We start from the raw sequence: 18,187 nt of genomic DNA, 5'->3' as shown, positions 1-18,187 counted from the left end.
TAACTAATATTTCAAATCTCGTAACTTGTATTCACCTAAAGATATGGATGCTGCTATCATGTTGTAGAGATGGGGAAAATGAGACATCTCCTCTTGAGATGGAGTTCAAGAGGCGGGGTGTAAATCTGTCAGTGCTGGTAGCCGATTTGCAATTTTAAAGTTAAATTTCACACTCTTCAAAAACCATTGTCCATGCTGGGAAAGTTCATTACTTGTTAGCATTCACTTGCCTGGTTTGCAAATGTTTTTCAGCACGGACTTCTCCTGGATTGCGTATTACCTAGTGCCATGCATAATTCGTGACTAAAAATTGTGAGTTTTATGTCGACTTTGCTCTTGTCCCAGGGTTTTCTGTAATGGAATTATTTGCATACCAATTTACACCCATTTTACTGGAGGCAGCCACCAGATGGAGTTGTACCGTTCTGCCGGCAGCGTACGTAATGAATCACACACAAGGAATGATGACGTCATACGTGATTCATTGGGGGAACGACGAGAATAGGACAAAACGACCGGTTAGAGCGTCCTGTTCAGCGGCCGCCATTTTGTTTCAGCGGTTGAGGTAAAGGAGGTGTTTATCCGGGAAGAGACAGCCGGGAGAGGGGAACGCGGCGGCTCGGCAACTCTTTGCTAGCTGGTCGGAGGGGGAGGAGGAGTAAGAAGAGGGCGGTGGCTGGGCTAGGCTTTGTCTGCATGTGGAGTTGGCGGCAAAGCGACTCGTGGAACCGGCATTGGTTACAAACGGCGTTTCAAAGCGTCCTCATACCGAGCAGGTTTTCCGGGAAACTTTGAACGGGCTTGACCTTGGGTTGATGGATGGGTGGACAGATTCTGGGCCTACATTTCTCTTCAGAAATCTGACTCTGGGTTGTCAAAGATCCGATACTAGCTTTTAAAGCTTCAGGCCAAACATACCTAAGCAAAAACTCATTCCTTTTCAGACCTAGCGTGTTAAGACACCAGGTTCAACATGCCTAGTGAATATATGCCTTTAAAGATTTTAAAATAAAATTATCCTTCAGTCCTGGGGCATTTGTCGTCTCAGACTCCAAACGGGACCAGGCCACCCTGGGACATTCTATTTGACACTCATTTTCCCAAAAGAGGTTTTTCTAACATTCTTTTCCCTAGACATCATATGGCTTCCTGGCTTTCTCCTCCCAGACACCTTTGAAAGCTAAAAAAGTAATAGAGACCAGAGTCTATGGCAGACCATCAGAGTCTGGGTCTCTCTCAGAGACTCCTCACAGCTCTGATTGTAAATTCTGACTGAACTCACTTTGGACCCAGCGTTTCTGTGCAGAGAGTTGTTCATTTGTTTTGCATTTGACTTCTAGTAAGTGCTCCTAAAGGGTTCTTTCTACATAACATTCATGGATATCTCTAGACCCAGTGTTTGTACTCAATAAACCACAACCCCAACTCCCGAAGTTCTTAGCATCTTTCATGAAAGTCCTTTGGGTGCAACGCTGACTGCCCTTCAGTGACAAGCCCCCAGTGTCTACTTTTGAGGAATCTTTTTATTTATTTATTTATTTATTTATTTATTTATTTATTTATTTATTTTTAATTTATTTTTAATGTTTATTTTTGAGAGACAGAGCAGGAGCAGGGGAGGGGCAGAGAGAGAGGGAGACACAGAATCTGAAGCGGGCTCCAGGCTCCGAGCTGTCAGCACAGAGCCTGACACGGGGCTCGAACCCATGAACCGTGAGATCATGACTGGAGCCCAAGTTGGATGATTAACAGACTGAGCCACCCATGCCCCTTCATTTTTTTTTTTAATGGTCCCCGCATTCTTTTCACATAACTCCCAGCTATCATCCTTCAGAACCTTGTGAGAAACACACCAGACAGGAATTGTTTGGGCAAAGCTATCTTCTATCAGATCATTCCCCCACTGCTATCTTTTCTTCCACCAGCATCTACCCTTACTGATACTATTCAGATTTTGGTCCTTACCACATCTCAACCTCACCCTGGCCTTCCCTATGCATTCAAAAGCCAACAGGTGTTGTGTATTCTCTCAATATCCCTTACTATTGTGCCTTATAGTCTGTACTGACAGCCTTTCAGGTCTTCCTGCTCACAGCTGTGAATGCTCACAGCTTCTGCATTCAGCATCATAGGACCTCTATTAACAGACATTCCTTCCCCCTTCAGACTTACATCAGACTAGATCTCTTTCCCGGCATTTCCTCAGCCTCTGTGGGCACAAGGTTGCTGGCCAGAGACACCAGAGAACTTCAGGTTCTACCAGAGGCTTCTCATTTATTTAAGCCTGAACTATCCAAGCTCAGCCACATCTTTCCACTTCCTCACACCAGAACTGATACCTAGCATGTCTTCATCTTTCTGTTCTTTAGAAAGTGCTGCTAGTACATAAATCCTTCCATTCCCCAGAGTTGCCACTGACAGAAATCATCTACATCTGGCTTAGCTCTAAACTTTGCCTTCAGATGTCCAGCTCACCACTATCCAAGAAACGCTGTGTACCTGGGCCTGATCCAGAAACAAGTACTGACTGCTCATCTTCCTATTCTGTAATGTTCAACGTGCCCTTAGGACCAAGCAACGTGAGTGTCTTCCCCTTAGAGACTAATAAGTTGGATCCAAGCTGGTTGGTAAGAAAGTGACTGTGACCTGTTTAAACTCCATTCCTGCTAACTCTCTGAAACTGTTTTTCCTCCTCCATTCCTAGGGAATGCAGAAAAAAGGCAGTGAAACTGACATAGATGAGGGTCTTTACTCCCGACAGCTGTAAGTGCGGCAAACTATGGGAATGTTGATTGGGAGGGGGCACAGAGAGGATAGTGTTGAGTGGCTTACATCATCACCCAGAATCTCCCTTAACCTTGCAGGTATGTGCTGGGCCATGAGGCAATGAGACATCTCCAGACATCCAGTGTACTGGTATCAGGCCTCCGGGGCCTAGGTGTGGAAATTGCCAAGAATATCATCCTTGGTGGGGTCAAAGCTGTCACACTGCATGACCCAGGCACTGCTCAGTGGGCTGATCTCTCCTCCCAGGTACCTCTTCCTCGTTCTTTTACTACTGTTGCCCATGTACCATCCCCCTTGGGTTTTGCATTTACTTCTCTTCCTGTATTCTCTTGTAGTTCTACCTGCGGGAGGAGGACATTGGTAAAAACCGAGCTGAGGTATCACAGCCCCGCCTTGCTGAGCTCAACAGCTATGTGCCTGTCACCACCTATACTGGGGCCCTTGTTGAGGACTTCCTTACTGGTTTCCAGGTACCTTGGAGCATACTGCTTCTAATTTTCCTAGATTCTGTTTCTGGTTTATTTGTTCAGTATTTACTTAATAGATTATTCCAGTGTTTAGGTTATGTGTGGGGAGGCCTAAAGGATACAGTCAGGAATTATGTCCTAGATCTGTCCTCAGGGGAACTCACATGTATTCAGCAGGTCAGATATTGTGAGCTAGTGTTTGTGTTCCAATCCTCATTAAACTCTGAAGCCAGACTGCCTTGGTATGTGCTTACCTCTCATAATTGTCTTACATTGAAGGAGTAACTTAGTTTCATCTGCCTATATTTTTCAGTCTGTAGAACAGGAATAACAGCACTACTGACTTCAGACTTTGAGTGAGGGTTGAACACAATAGCAGTTGGCACAGTATCAGTTCCAAATATATAGTTAGTTAAATAACTAGAATGGAAAGAAGGATGATGGGTGCTGATGCACTTCTGTAGGGTTTCCCAGAGGAGAGAGGTACTGGAATTCCTGAGGGAGTAGAATCATCAGACACAGATCCCCACAGATCAGGTCTGAACAGGTTTTTTTGTCATTTATTTGTTCATTTATTGAAGCTAGTGAGGGTGGAATGTGGGGTATACACCCCACTTTGGGAACACAGTTATGTTTCATTTTTTGTTTTCCCAGGCACTGTAGGAAGGCAGGATTAGATGTTTATCAAATAAAAGAGTTAGTCTTCAAACTGTTTCCCAGTACCTCTTGATACCTTTCTTATCGGAGTCGGATGATTCTTGTCTTTAATGAGTCTCGTTTTTACTGTGCGTGACATACACAGATATTTTTAAATGTTTTTAGAAGAAGTCTTAGCCAGCAAAGTTTAACTCAAGATAGCCCACCAATCCTGGACTGTCTGAATCTTCGTCCACCCCAATCTACTTTTCTCATTTATTTTCTTAACTGTCCTGCACCCCAGTACCAAGCCTTCTCCATAAACATACTTTTCTGTATAGGTGGTAGTTCTTACCAATGCTTCTTTGGAGGACCAGCTGCAGGTGGGTGAGTTCTGTCATAGCCATGGAATCAAGCTGGTCGTGGCAGATACACGGGGCCTGTTTGGGTGAGTACCTGCCCGTCCCCAGCACTTGCCAGGCCTGGGCAAGACCGTTTTGCTCCCACTGAACTCATGCTACTCCCAGCCAACAGAAGCCTAGGTTTTTTGATACTGCATGTTTAGGTTTCCCCATTTGGCCTGAGTTCCATGTTATTGCCAGCAGTGGTGGGCTGTGTTTACTTAGCAAGTATTCACTGCATCTTGAAGGACATATAGTGTACCTGTGTGCATAGGTCTCAGGCTCTAGTCCTGTTGTCATCTTCTACAGGCAATTGTTCTGTGACTTTGGAGAAGAAATGATCCTTTCAGATTCCAGTGGGGAGCAGCCTCTAAGTGCTATGGTATCTATGGTTACCAAGGTAAGGAGATTGGCCCCAGGGCTTTGGCAAGCAAGGGCAGCAGTAGTTTTCCTTGCCTGCTCCTTGTACCTTGAGCGTACCTCTGATTTCTACTTATCTTCCAACCAGGACAGCCCTGGTGTTGTCACCTGCCTGGATGAGGCCCGGCATGGATTTGAGAGTGGTGACTTTGTCTCCTTTACAGAGGTCCAGGGCATGAATGAGCAAAATGGCACATGTCCCATAGAGATCAAAGTCCTGGGTATGTCAAGGCTGGGGACAAGAAATGGTTGACCCAGAGGCCAAGAAGTGACGCATATCTGTAATATGAATTATACCAAAGGCTAAAAGGATATGCCTTGGAAATCTGAGCTAAGACTTGAGAGATGTGTCCATGGGAACTTACTAAACAGATGTGAGCTAAACTAAAAGCAGTTTATGCCACTAGCGTTTGATTTTATGTACTGTTTAGTTTGTTGACTGTACTTTTTTTTTTTTTTTGCTTTTGAACATATAATACAGAACTTTCTGTAGGCCTGGTAACACTTTGTCACCTCATGTGTAATAAATGGGCTTATTTTTTATAGCCAGAATATTCCCAATTTCTGGTTCACCATTTATATTTTATGATTGTAATAAATTTGTCAATGTATTCATTTGGGTTTAATAATTACCATTTTAAAGAGACTTAAGGAATAAGATAAGTCTATTTTTACCATATGCCACCATTTTTTCTTCTATGTAGGTCCAGAGTTATATCTAGGATAGTTTTCTTTCTACATGAGGGATGCCCTTTACCATTTGTTGTAATCATGGGGTTCATGCTTGGTAATTTTTTCAGCTTTTTAATGATTTAAATTGTCTTTATTTTGACTATGTTTTTGAAAAGACATTTTTGTGAACCATAGAATGGTATATTAACAGTTTTTTTGTTTTATTTCTTAAAAAACGTATTTTCTTGCTTCCATTATTTTCCACAAGAAGTATACTTTCATTTTTTGCCTATTTCTCTCTGTGTAATGTGCTTATTTTCTCTACCACTGATTACAGGCAATATGCTTATGACAGTGTACCTTGGTGTGGTTTTCTCCATGTTTCTTTTGTTTGCTTTTTTGAATATAATGTTCGTGGGTTTATAGTTTTATCCAATTTTAGAAAATTACTGGCCATAATTTTTTTCCAAATACTACTTTTTTACTCCCTCCCACCCCATTGTCTCTATCCAGAACTCCGACTTACATGTATTTTAAGCTATGTGACTTATTTTGTTGTTCCCCCCCACCCCCCCACACACTTTGTTGTATTTTGAATAAGTTCTTTTACTGTGGAGCTGGGTCAGGATGGCTTTTCCATTCTTCTTTAGATGGTGCTGTTGATTTTCTGATTTGGAATAGGAGGATTGGTGCTTGGACTGATATATACTCCATTATTTTCATCCCGTAGGTCCCTATACCTTTAGTATCTGCGACACTTCCAACTTCTCTGAGTATATCCAGGGAGGCATTGTCCGTCAGGTCAAAGTACCTAAGAAGATCAGCTTTGTGAGTATATGTGGGGGTTGGGTTAGGGTTCCACATGTCTAGGATTTTAATTTCGGTAGTGCTCATACTCTATTCTCTCACAGAAATCCTTGCTAGCCTCACTGGCAGAGCCAGACTTCGTGGTAACGGATTTTGCCAAGTATTCTCGCCCTGGTCAGCTGCACATTGGCTTCCAGGCCCTGCACCAGTTCTGTGCTCAGCATGGCCGGTCCCCTCGGCCCCACAATGAGGTAGTGGGCAAGTCACCCAGCATCCTTGACCCATAGCCTCAGCCCTTCTCCATCTACTCTTTCCCTGTCTCTTTCCCCACAGTTGGCCTAACTTTAGGTCCTCTCTTAATTTCCATTTGCCCTTCTAGGAGGATGCAATAGAACTGGTGACCTTAGCACATGCTATAAATGCTCAAGCCCTGCCTGCAGTGCAGCAGGACAGCCTGGATGAAGACCTCATTCGAAAGCTGGCATATGTGGCTGCTGGGGATCTGGCACCCATAAATGCCTTCATTGGGGGCTTGGCTGCTCAGGAAGTAATGAAGGTCAGTGTTGAGGATGGGCCAGGGCCTTCTTGAGTCCATCACTGGCTGTCCAGCGCTGGTGACCGCCCATTTCATCCCCTCTCTCCAGGCCTGCTCTGGGAAGTTTATGCCTATTATGCAGTGGCTCTACTTTGATGCCCTTGAATGTCTCCCTGAGGACAGACAGGCTCTCACAGAGGACAAATGCCTCCCGGTATGTGAGGGGTCCCATGGGGAAGGTACTATTCTGAGTCTTTGGCAAGGCAGCTCTTCTCTGATCTTCCTTTCTTCATGTGACTCAGTGCCAGAACCGTTATGATGGGCAGGTGGCTGTATTTGGTTCAGACCTGCAAGAGAAGCTGGGCAAACAGAAGTACTTCTTGGTAAGTGATCCCATGGGGCTCCAGCCACCATTATCTGTTCTTGCTTCTGGCCTATGTTTTCTGGAGTATCTTGCCTCACAAAGAGGTTTTGAACCTTTATCTCCTCTGTTTCACCATTTTTTTCATAGCAAAGGAAGACCTGGTATGTGCCTTTATTCTCTTCTCTGGTGCCTCATTCCATAGATGACCATACGTATTTGTGACTTTAGGATTTGAGTATGTAACACTACATTCTCTTTCTCTCAGTATCTTCAGGGAGAGTGAGGACTAACACATGTGTTTGCTTCTCTCATTCACCCTAACCAGTCTCTTTCTCTTTTCTTGGGAACCTCTCAGGTGGGCGCAGGGGCCATTGGCTGTGAACTGCTCAAGAACTTTGCCCTGATTGGTCTAGGCTGCAGTGAGGGGGCAATCACTGTTACAGACATGGACACCATTGAGAAGTCCAATCTGAACCGACAGTTTTTGTTCCGGCCCTGGGATGTCACGGTGAGTGGGTGGACGGGGCAAGTAGTTGAACTATTTCTTTCAGTCTTCTACTATGTTTCTTGTCATCAATCTAAATAACTTAGGTCTTTTTAACTATCTTTCCTTCTTCATTTTCCTCATTACTTTTTTCTACCATTCAGTGTTTCTTTCAGCAGACATTTGAGTATTTACCATGTCTTTTCATTTCGTTTGCCATTCTATACCTCCCCCAACTCTTTTTTTTACCTTGATTTTTGGTAACTGCTAATGTAGGACTGTGGAAGTTGGGTTATACAGAAGGATCTATCTTGGAAGTCTTCTGTAAAGTTCAGTGTTATTTTTGCTGCCTCAGAGTTTTATTTTTCATCCAGCTACTATGCACTGACCTAGATATTTTGAATGCATAGCATAGCATTGCTCTTGTGAGAACACTCCAGAGGTCCACAACACTTTCTATCAAGTTCCCAGGATCATAATTGTTTCAAGACTACTAAGATATTATTTGCCTTTTCACTCTTATTTTGTCAGGTGAAAATAGAAGGCTTCCCTAACTCAATAAGATAAGTTTTTCCAAATGACCAATGCTTGATGGTACCAATTGGGCAGTAGCTAAGATCCATTTAAAATGCAAAATGGGCACTGGGTGGCTCTGTTGGTTAAGCATCTGACTCTTGATCTCACCTCAGGTCATGATTTCATCATTCATTGGAGTCTGCTAGGGATTCTGTGTCCCTCTGTGCCCCTGCCCAACTTAGATGTTTTCCGTCTCCACTCCCCTCTCATCCCCTGTCTAAATATAAATAAATAAATTAATTAAATAAATAAATAAATAAGCAAGCTTTTTAAAAAAATGCAAAACAAACCAGTAGATTTTGGTATAGATTCAAGATTTCACCTTGCAACTACGCTTTAAAATACTGTCACTTGTTAAGTCTTGATTTTTTTAAATATCAATAATCCTCTGAAAATGTTACTAAAATGTAGTTCTGTGAATTGAATGTTTCTTATATTATTCAAGCAAATATATAACAGATTGAATGTAGTAAATGCGAGAATCCAGCTGCCTTCTAAGAGAATGTATAACTGAAAACATTTGCAAAAATATAAATTTAGTTAGGGGAGCCTGAGTGGCTCAGTTGGTTAAGTGTCCCAACTTCAGCTCAGGTCATAATTTCACGGTTAGTGGGTTCAAGCCCCACTTCAGGCTCTGCACTAACAGCTCAGAGCTTGGAGCCTGCTTTGGATTCTGTGTCCTTCTTTCTCTGCCCTTCCCCCCATACTCTGTCTTTCTCTGTTTTTTGAAATGTTAAAAAAAATAATTTTTTTTTAATATAAATTGACTTTTGTGACTGAACTTTTGTATTGGAAAACTTTTCATAATATTTACCCTATGTAACGGAATTATTCCATTTTTAAAACAACTAATAATTAAAAATCTTGCCAGTTAAAATTTTTAATACAAGAAATACTGGTAGCTGTAGCCCCACATAACAAAAGCTCTTTTTAAGAAACTTACATTTGAGGATGGTTGTAATAAACAGTAAATACCGTAGCAAGATATATAGCTAATGCAGAAGGTTCAATTTACTGTACAAAGGCAACAATGAAAAACAAGAATGAGAGGGAAGTGCCATGAAAGTAGTTTTCACTATGGCAAGGATGTCCTCAATGGAAGGGTTGCATTTCTGTAAGACTTGGATGATAGAAGAGAATGAGAAGATAACTCAAGAAAGATTGTATCAGGTAAAGGTAATATTCTGAGCCAAACCCTGATGTTAGAATATTGCTCATTATGATCAAGGAACAGAGAAATACAGAGGGGACTGTGGTGGGATATGAGGTTGTAGAAGTAATATGGGCCAACTCATGCCCTATGTGAAAGTGGGAACCAGTATAGGGTTTTGAGCAAAAAGAGGAATGTGACCTGACTTGGGCTTTTAGAGGGAACTATTTGTACTTGTACAAGGATCTTGTTTTTATTTGGGTAATTGTATCCCAACTCTGGATGCTATTAACTAAAAAAATAATAGATGTTATAGATATCTGATCCATTGTTTCCTATGTGCTTTACTGTTCCTTTTCCACTCATGCCTGCTCCATTTGTCACAGCCTCAGCTATGTGTCATTTGTCATAGACTACTGCAAAATCAGGAAGCCTATTGAACTAAGAGCCTAGATCTTGCCCATCAGTAAATAAATCAGTACTCAGAACCACTTTGTAAAGGTTTATTGGGCAAATATGAATGACACTCCCTTCTCCATCCCTACCCAGAAATTGAAATCTGATACTGCTGCTGCAGCTGTACGCCAAATAAATCCACACATCCAGGTAATGAGCCATCAGAATCATGTTGGCCCTGACACAGAGCATATCTATGATGACAGCTTCTTCCAAAACCTTGATGGTGTTGCCAATGCCCTAGACAATGTGGATACCCGTGAGTTTGGAGGAGGGTGAGGACAAAAGCAGGATAACATGTGGTATTGTGGGGAATGTCTGTCTACCTGCCCTATTCTAATATTACCATCCCCTGTCATCTTCCCCTAGGCATGTACATGGACCGCCGCTGTGTGTACTACCGTAAACCACTGCTAGAGTCAGGCACCCTGGGGACAAAGGGTAATGTGCAGGTTGTTATCCCCTTCCTGACAGAGTCCTACAGCTCCAGCCAGGACCCTCCTGAGAAATCCATCCCCATCTGTACATTGAAGAACTTCCCCAATGCCATCGAACACACACTGCAGGTGATCACCCTTGGAGGGAGGGAGAGGTGGAAGAGACAAGCACCTAGGTAGCATCTCAATCACCAAACTTAATATTCAGGTGACGTAGGCTTCAGAATCACCTGCCTTTTCTTCAAATCTCTTTTCCTCACTTTACATCCTGCAGTCTAAGCTTTAGTAAATGATATCTTTTGGTTAAAAATTTTTATTTTGGAAGCAAAGAGACAGATATTTTCTGTAACAGTAAAGTATTTTTTATAATTTAAATCAGAAAAACGAAGATGTGATTCTCTGTAAACAGAATGTTATTTTCTTGCTAAATAAAATTAATTTCCTTTAAAATACTTAGAGAGAGAGAGAGAGAGAGAACACATACACACAGGCATCGGGGTGGGGGAGAGAGGTACAGAGAATCCCAAGCAGGCTCCACTCTGTCAATGCAGAGCCTGATGCAGGGCTCAAGCTCAGAAACCATAAGATCATGACCTGAGCCAAAATCAGGAGTCAGACACTCAACTGACTGAGCCACCCATCTGCCCTGACAATACTCATTTATTATTATCTCTACTAGTTACTTAATTACTTCTAATTTTAGTCCATAGTTAGGTTTTCCTAACTATTGCACTAAATATGTTTAACATTTGGAATGTTTGTATAATGTACATACACAATAGTGAACATATCATGTAAATGGACAAGGTGAGCGTAGTCATTTTAACCAATACCCAGAACCTAACCTAACCCATTCCAGTTTTCTTTAAACCCAGTAATGACCACTGTATTATGAAAATGATTCTTAATGTAGTCTTTAAATGCCATGTTTAGAAGTATGGGGGTAGGAAGAAAATGAGGAAAAGAAAATGGTTTAATCTGTTCCCTCCTAACCCAGCAGGTATAGAATGGATGTATTTAAACTGGTAAACTTCATTAGAATGTATGTTTCCATCCTATGTGTGTTTATGTGTATGTATACAAATGTGTGTGTATATGTATATAAATACATTTCTCTACCTGCATAAAACCTCTCCTAGATAATAGTTTTGTTGCTGTACCTAGCATGCAGAAGGACTATATAGTATCTCTTAAAATAAATTTAGTATATGACTCTTGGATTTAACCTCTTTGTGCTTCAGATGCCTTACCTTTAAAGTAGGATGAGAGAAGTTATCTCACAAGGTATTTACCAGTTAGGTAGTTGACACTGTTGTAAGCTTTAAATATGTACGTACGTGTTCATTTCAACATTTCAACACATGAGTTAATAAATACTGTTTTTACAGAGTATGTTTTCATAATGAGGGTACAGAGATAAAGGCATACCTTCTATGTCAGCAGACACAAAAGTGTGACAGAGCTTGCATTTGAATCTGGATCTCTAGGCTACAGGTGACATCACCAGTGTCTATACTGACCTTGTAAATCTCAGAAGGCAAAATTTCTATCTTATTTTATGCCCAGTCCCCATGACCTGTATGGATCATTCATATTTTGTTTTTGGTATACCACATAGAGTACATATATTCTAAGAATAAATTTTCCACATACTTTTATATACTTGTGTAACCTCTGCCCAGATCAAGGTCATTTGTTTTTAAGTTGAGGTGGTAGGGCTTGGGATGTGGGGGCCACTTTTGAGGGGTTTCCTTCCTCTGTTCTCTTGTAGCAGCCATGTTGTTCCTAATTGCTTAATTCATTCACTGATGGTCTTTCTAATCCCTGCAGAAACTCAGTTTTGTCTTTCAGCCCCATCTAATTGATTTGCTCTGTCTGCAGTGGGCTCGGGATGAGTTTGAAGGTCTCTTCAAGCAGCCAGCAGAAAATGTCAACCAGTACCTCATGTGAGTAATCCTTCTGTCCAAATGCTTCCTCACCTGTCCCCTCCATGCCAGCCAAGGCATACTGTAACCACTGTGTGGTTCACCACCAGCTATACTTTGTGAATAAATTAATGAAGGTTTGGGCCTGACTCCGTTGGAGACACATCTAGCTTTCCATGGAGTTAAGCCCATTCGTGGGGCCTCTGTGTAATCGTGCCTATTTCCTCTCTGATTCATTTTAGAGACTCCAAGTTTGTGGAACGGACACTGCGGCTGGCAGGCACCCAACCATTGGAGATGCTGGAGGCTGTGCAGCGTAGTCTGGTGCTACAGCGGCCACAGACCTGGGCTGACTGTGTGACTTGGGCTTACCACCACTGGCACATTCAGTACTCCAACAACATTCGCCAGCTTTTGCACAACTTTCCACCTGAACAGGTATTACATATTTGCTGGGTTCATTTGGCAGAAGGCATTATCTGGAAATAGGGAGCTTGCTGAGGGCTCTTAATGTAGCTAATCCCACTGTGACAGGCACAGCAAGACCTGGAGATTTCATGAAATGATTGAGGCAGTGCATTTTTGCATTCACATATGTGTTTTTCCCTGCATCCATTTTTTCTCATGGAAGTTATTTGGCTTTTCTTTTCTTTTTCTGTAGTATAGGATGAGTCATACCCAATTCTCAATTCAGGACTGTACACCTCATAGGAGAAAAACTTTGGAGTTAAGAGTATAAATAGTTGAAGTTTCAGCTTCATTTGACCTTGGGGCAAATCATGTATTTTCTTTCTGCACCTTAGCATCCTCATTTACGAAGGGATAATGATGACCTATTTCTTGGGAGTTTTTTGTGGACCAATTTGTATTTATTAAAGTTAAGTTGGTACAGTGACTGATACTTCACAACATATTGACAAATAGTTCTGTGTTTATCACAAAGGGAGTGCTTGGAGGTAGTGAGTTGAGACTTCTGGTTTTAAATAAAGAGTCATGATTGCCTCTTCTCAGGCCCTTCTCCCCCTAAACCCTTTTCTGTCCTCTTAGCTTACAAGCTCTGGAGCCCTATTCTGGTCTGGGCCCAAACGCTGTCCACACCCACTCATCTTTGATGTCAGCAATGTAAGTCTCCTCCTAGGGTATCCTGGAATCTGATGGAAAGTGGGTGGCTACAAAGAATGGTGAGATTCTAAAGTGAGGATTGATGTGCTTACCAGTCCATATCTTGCCTTCTAGCCCCTGCATCTGGATTATGTGATGGCTGCTGCCAACCTCTTTGCCCAGACTTATGGTCTGATTGGGTCTCAGGACCGAGCTGCTGTGGCTATACTCTTACAGTCTGTGCATGTACCTGAATTCACTCCCAAGTCTGGTGTCAAGATCCATGTGTCTGACCAGGAACTTCAGAATACTATTGCCTCTGTTGGTGAGGGTGGTTGGCCAGTTGGCCTAGAGCCACTATCCCACTTACCTCCTGTTCATCCAAGTTTCCACTCTAGTGCTAAGTTTTTCTTTTCTGAGTTTCCAAGCCTGAGGTTTTACTGCTACTGTCCTTTGGACTTTGCTTCCTCCAGTATAATGATAGTTGAGGTAAATTCTTTCCTGTATTCCATGAAATTCCATGAATATCTTTTCCCCATGTTTCTTTTTCTTATTTTGGCTCTCAGAAAAATTAATTTTGCACCTCTTTTCTATGTGTGTGTTTGCCTTATTTTTTTTTTAATTTTTTTTAAATGTTTATTTTTGAGACAGAGAGAGACATAGCATGAGCAGGGAAGGGGCAGAGAGAGGGAGACACAGAATGTGAAGCAGGCTCCAGGCTCTGAGCTGTCAGCACAGAGCCCGACGTGGGGCTCAAACTCACAAACTGTGGGATCGTGACCTGAGCCGAAGTTGGATGCTTAACCGACTGAGCCACCCAGGCGCCCCTGTGTTTGCCTTTTTTGTTGTCCTGTTCTCCATTTTCTTATTGTGTTTGTCTGGGGGAGAGAGAAACTACTCACCAATAGTGTCTCTGCCTTGATACCTTTCCTTGTTCATCTCCTTTCTCATGTCCCTATCCATATCCCCAACTTCCATCTCTATGTGTTTTAACCCTAATGTTGACCTCCATGTCTTCATCTCTTCTCAAGATTTCCCTTGTCATTTCACCATCTGGAACTAGCCTTCAACACTCAACTTTCATTTCCCTCTATCTCTCCCTTTTCTTATCTCATGCTCTGTAAGCCCTTCTCTATATTGTTTTTTTTCTGTTTATGTTTTTCTGTTTCTTCCTCTATATATCTCTCCCCTATGTATCTCTCATATCTCTCATTGCCCTTTCCAGATACCTTCACTCATTTTATTCTCTGTATATTTCTTTACCTGTCAACTCTACATGGATTTTCATCTATGTCATTCTTCACACATTCTTATCTCTGCCATTCTTCTTCATCTCCATCTTCAGATATTTATTCTTTTCGTATTTCTCTTCTCTCTATTTCTCCCTAATGCCCCTTTTTTTAAATTTTTTTCACATTTATTTCTATCCTGTTCTCTTATCATTCTGTATGTCTCTTCATTTCTCTATCATTTTTTTTTTTAATGTTTATTTCTGAGAGAGAGTGAGAGCAGGGGAGGTGCAGAGAGCGAGACAGAGAATCTGAAGTAGACTCCAGGCTCTCAGCTGTCACTGCAGAGCCAGACATGGCTCAAACCCACAGACTGCGAGATCATGAGCTGAGGTGAAGTCAGAAGCTCAACTGACTGAGCTATCCAGGCTGAAATTCTGTGTCATTCTTTAAGATCTTATATTTTTATATCTTAACCTACAGTTGTTTTAATTATGGTAAAAAACACTGAAGATTTACAATGTTAACTTTTTAATTATTTTTTTCAGTAATGTTAAGTAAACTCATATTGTTGTAGAACTTTGTTGTAGAACATGCTTAGAACCTTCTCAGCTTTCAAATCTGAAATTCTGTCCCAACTAAACAGTAACTCCACAGATGTCTTCTGCCCAGCCCCTGGCAACCATTCTGTTTCCTGTGTCTTTGATTGTTGATTCTTACAGGTATCTCATGTAAATGTCCCGTAGGTCCATCCATGGCATTGCAATGGCAAGATTTCATCCTTTTTTTATGACTAACATGCCATTGTGTATATGTGTGTATGTATGTGTGTGTGTGTCACATCGTCATCCATTCATCAGTGAATTGACACTTTCAGAGCTTTCACCTCTTGTGCTATCTACATATTTTCTTTTTTTAAAGTTTATTTATTTTGAGAGAGATGGAATGAGAGAACACGCAGGCTCTAAGCTCATGCAGGCTCATGCAGGCTGGAAGCCCAAGAAAGGACTTAATCCAGTGAACCATGAGATCATAACCTGAGGTGAAGTCGAGTCAGATGCTTAAATGACTGAAACACCCAGGCACCCCACATCCTTTCTTAATGTTTTTATCTTTGTTTCTCAGCATCATTCATTTATGTCTCTCTTCATGCTCTTACCTCTGTCTACTTTCTTTTTTGGGATATTTTCTGCTCTGCCTTCCCCACTGCCCCCAGCTCTTTCCTATAGTGTCTGTCTTACTCAAATCCTGTATCTGTTGAACACCTCTGCTGAACATGCCCCATTCTGGTCTCCTGCTTTCACTGAGACCCTGGCCTGGGATCTGAAGGACTAACATGTCCCTCCCTTCCTACAGATGATAGCTGCCTACAGGAGCTCAAAGCCATGCTTCCCAGCCCAGAGAAGCTCCGTGGGTTCAAGATGTACCCCATCAACTTTGCGAAGGTGCTAGGAGGGTTTGGGCCTTCATCAGGGTAGGAGGATGGGCTAAGCAATCATTCGCTTTTATGGGGATTACAAGCCTGCCAGATTCTTTGGCTGGTCTGCAAGGTAACTGAGGTAGAATGTATTTCAGTCCTTAGTAGCCAAGAAACCTTTTTTTCCTTTCTGTCTCTCCTATTCTTCCTGTCTTCCCAATCACAAAAGGATGATGACAGCAACTTTCATATGGATTTCATTGTGGCTGCATCTAATCTCCGAGCAGAGAACTATAACATTCCCCCTGCAGATCGACACAAGGTAATAATTAGTCTAGATCCTTTCCCAAGGTTGAGTCTGCCATATTTGTACTCTTATGTAGACCCTGAACTTCTCTAGTGACCACATCCTCTGTCTCACAGAGCAAGCTGATTGCAGGGAAGATCATCCCTGCCATTGCTACAACCACAGCAGCTATAGTTGGCCTTGTGTGTCTGGAGCTAAACAAGGTGGTTCAGGGACACCAGCAGCTTGAGTCTTACAAGAACAGCTTTATCAACTTGGCCCTGCCCTTCTTCAGCTCTTCTGAGCCTCTTGCCCCACCCCATCACCAGGTGGGGACATACTTGTATGGAAATTTGTGGTTTTGTCTATCAGTGAGTGAGGCTGTGTATGTGGTGGATATGGTGTGTGTATGTATGTGTCTCTGTCTGTATAAAACTGCCTCATACCAGGTGAGACTTTATATATTTGCCTATCTATATCTTTTGTGTACCCTTTTCTATTCATCACAGAATTTTTTGAATTGTACAAAGTAGAAATGTGGCTGGCATATTTGTAAAGTAATGAGTAGGCCACTTAGATGATACTAAATGGAAAGGTAAAGGATGTGGGAGGAGAGTGAAAGAGCAGAATATGTATTATGTAGCCTCATTGGTCAAAGGAATGTCTGTTGCTTGCTCACAATGATACGGGGTTATAGGAGGGTTGGGAGAAAAGAAAGTTGTTATTGATCTGTCTTAAAAAGTTATGTTGACTCATGGCACCAAGATCATCAGGGATAACTCCCCTCCCCTGTTTTACTCCCCTGTGCTTTGTCCTACAGTACTATAACCAAGAGTGGACATTGTGGGATCGCTTTGAGGTACAGGGGCTGCAGCCTAATGGTGAAGAGATGACTCTTAAACAGTTCCTTGATTACTTTAAGGTAAGCCTTTTCTACACTTAGTCCACCTAGGGATGGTGGTTATGCAGGTGATTCATACTCTTCTATGATACTATTGTCTCTCCTTTCCACCGTTTCCAGACAGAGCACAAATTAGAGATTACCATGCTGTCGCAAGGCATATCCATGCTATACTCCTTTTTCATGCCGGCTACCAAGCTCAGGGAACGGTTGGATCAACCGTGAGTTGGCCATTTGGCAGGCTGAGTAAGGCCTTGGTGTGGGGTGGGAAGCCTCACTACTTAGTGTTCACTGTTTGTTTCTGTCTTGCTTTTTAACTCCGTGACTTCTCTCTTCCCAGAATGACAGAAATTGTGAGCCGTGTGTCAAAGCGAAAGCTGGGCAGCCATGTGCAGGCACTGGTGCTTGAGCTCTGCTGCAACGATGAGAGTGGTGAGGATGTTGAAGTCCCATATGTACGCTACTCCATCTGCTGACTTCCCAATCTGCAGTTTATTTCCAGATCCCTTCTAGTTGTGGCAAAACCTGTGCCTAGCCAGGCACATAAGCCTTACATTATTTTGAGAACTGTTTCTGTTGCTGCTTTCTAACTGTTAAAGTTGGAATTCTTAATAAAGAGTTATTGATGCAGATGTGGCATGTCCTTGTTTTGGCAATGGCCCATGCCCTGTTTTCTCTGGGAAATAATGGCCTGCCTATACCTCTGTAGGTTCAGGTGATAAACCTATTGTGCTCCAGCCCAGAAATACGGAATTTGCTCCAAATCCATAGTTACGACACAGAGAAGGCTAAACGCAACTGAACTTATAAATGGGAGGTCTGTTTCCTTTTCTTTCTATCCTCCCTGCTAAAAAAGAAATACAAGCAAAAGAAGGCCATATAGCAGGTCCAGCTTTCCCCCCATGTGTTAAATCTTACTCATGTTCTAATCCTATGTGTGTTTGCTACCTCCAACTACCTGTCATATTGGTTTTGAGAAATAGTACAGATCCTAGACCTAGCCTGTAGATTTGTGTACTAAGTCTTTGCAATGTTTGTTATCTTGTCACATTTCTCAGCTATTTTCTGCCTCAGTTCCACATGTGGAAAAAGGAGGGAATAAAGAATTATTACCAGGGATAAAGACATTTAATGTC

The 18,187-nt window shown here is 42.1% G+C and overlaps 1 protein-coding gene across 6 annotated transcripts; it reads left to right on the top strand.

Moving 5' to 3' along the window:
- The first annotated feature begins 468 nt into the window (after positions 1-468).
- On the top strand, positions 469-17,681 carry LOC131503545 (ubiquitin-like modifier-activating enzyme 1). 6 transcript variants are annotated; one of them, XM_058714990.1, is made up of 26 exons: positions 469-565; positions 2,407-2,579; positions 2,705-2,763; positions 2,865-3,033; positions 3,123-3,257; positions 4,232-4,338; positions 4,601-4,691; positions 4,800-4,932; positions 6,114-6,211; positions 6,295-6,441; positions 6,570-6,746; positions 6,835-6,939; positions 7,028-7,108; positions 7,445-7,597; positions 9,849-10,014; positions 10,125-10,321; positions 12,074-12,138; positions 12,360-12,555; positions 13,165-13,239; positions 13,354-13,543; positions 15,804-15,892; positions 16,094-16,186; positions 16,288-16,479; positions 16,971-17,072; positions 17,172-17,272; positions 17,392-17,681. In XM_058714990.1, exons 2-26 carry the CDS (start codon positions 2,463-2,465, stop codon positions 17,525-17,527), a joined length of 3,174 nt encoding a protein of 1,057 aa, XP_058570973.1. In that variant the 5' UTR covers positions 469-565; positions 2,407-2,462; the 3' UTR covers positions 17,528-17,681. The 6 variants fall into 6 exon arrangements, with proteins under 6 accessions (XP_058570973.1, XP_058570970.1, XP_058570974.1 ...); XM_058714987.1 differs by having other exon boundaries at positions 2,407-2,627; XM_058714988.1 differs by having other exon boundaries at positions 487-565; positions 2,370-2,627.
- Positions 17,682-18,187: the final 506 nt, after the last annotated feature.

This window comes from Neofelis nebulosa, unplaced genomic scaffold (assembly GCF_028018385.1).
Source record: "Neofelis nebulosa isolate mNeoNeb1 unplaced genomic scaffold, mNeoNeb1.pri scaffold_64, whole genome shotgun sequence".
Classification (NCBI taxonomy): Eukaryota; Metazoa; Chordata; class Mammalia; order Carnivora; family Felidae; genus Neofelis; species Neofelis nebulosa.
The sequence above is the reverse complement of the archived record's forward strand: the minus strand, read 5'-3'. Positions and strand labels throughout refer to the sequence as shown.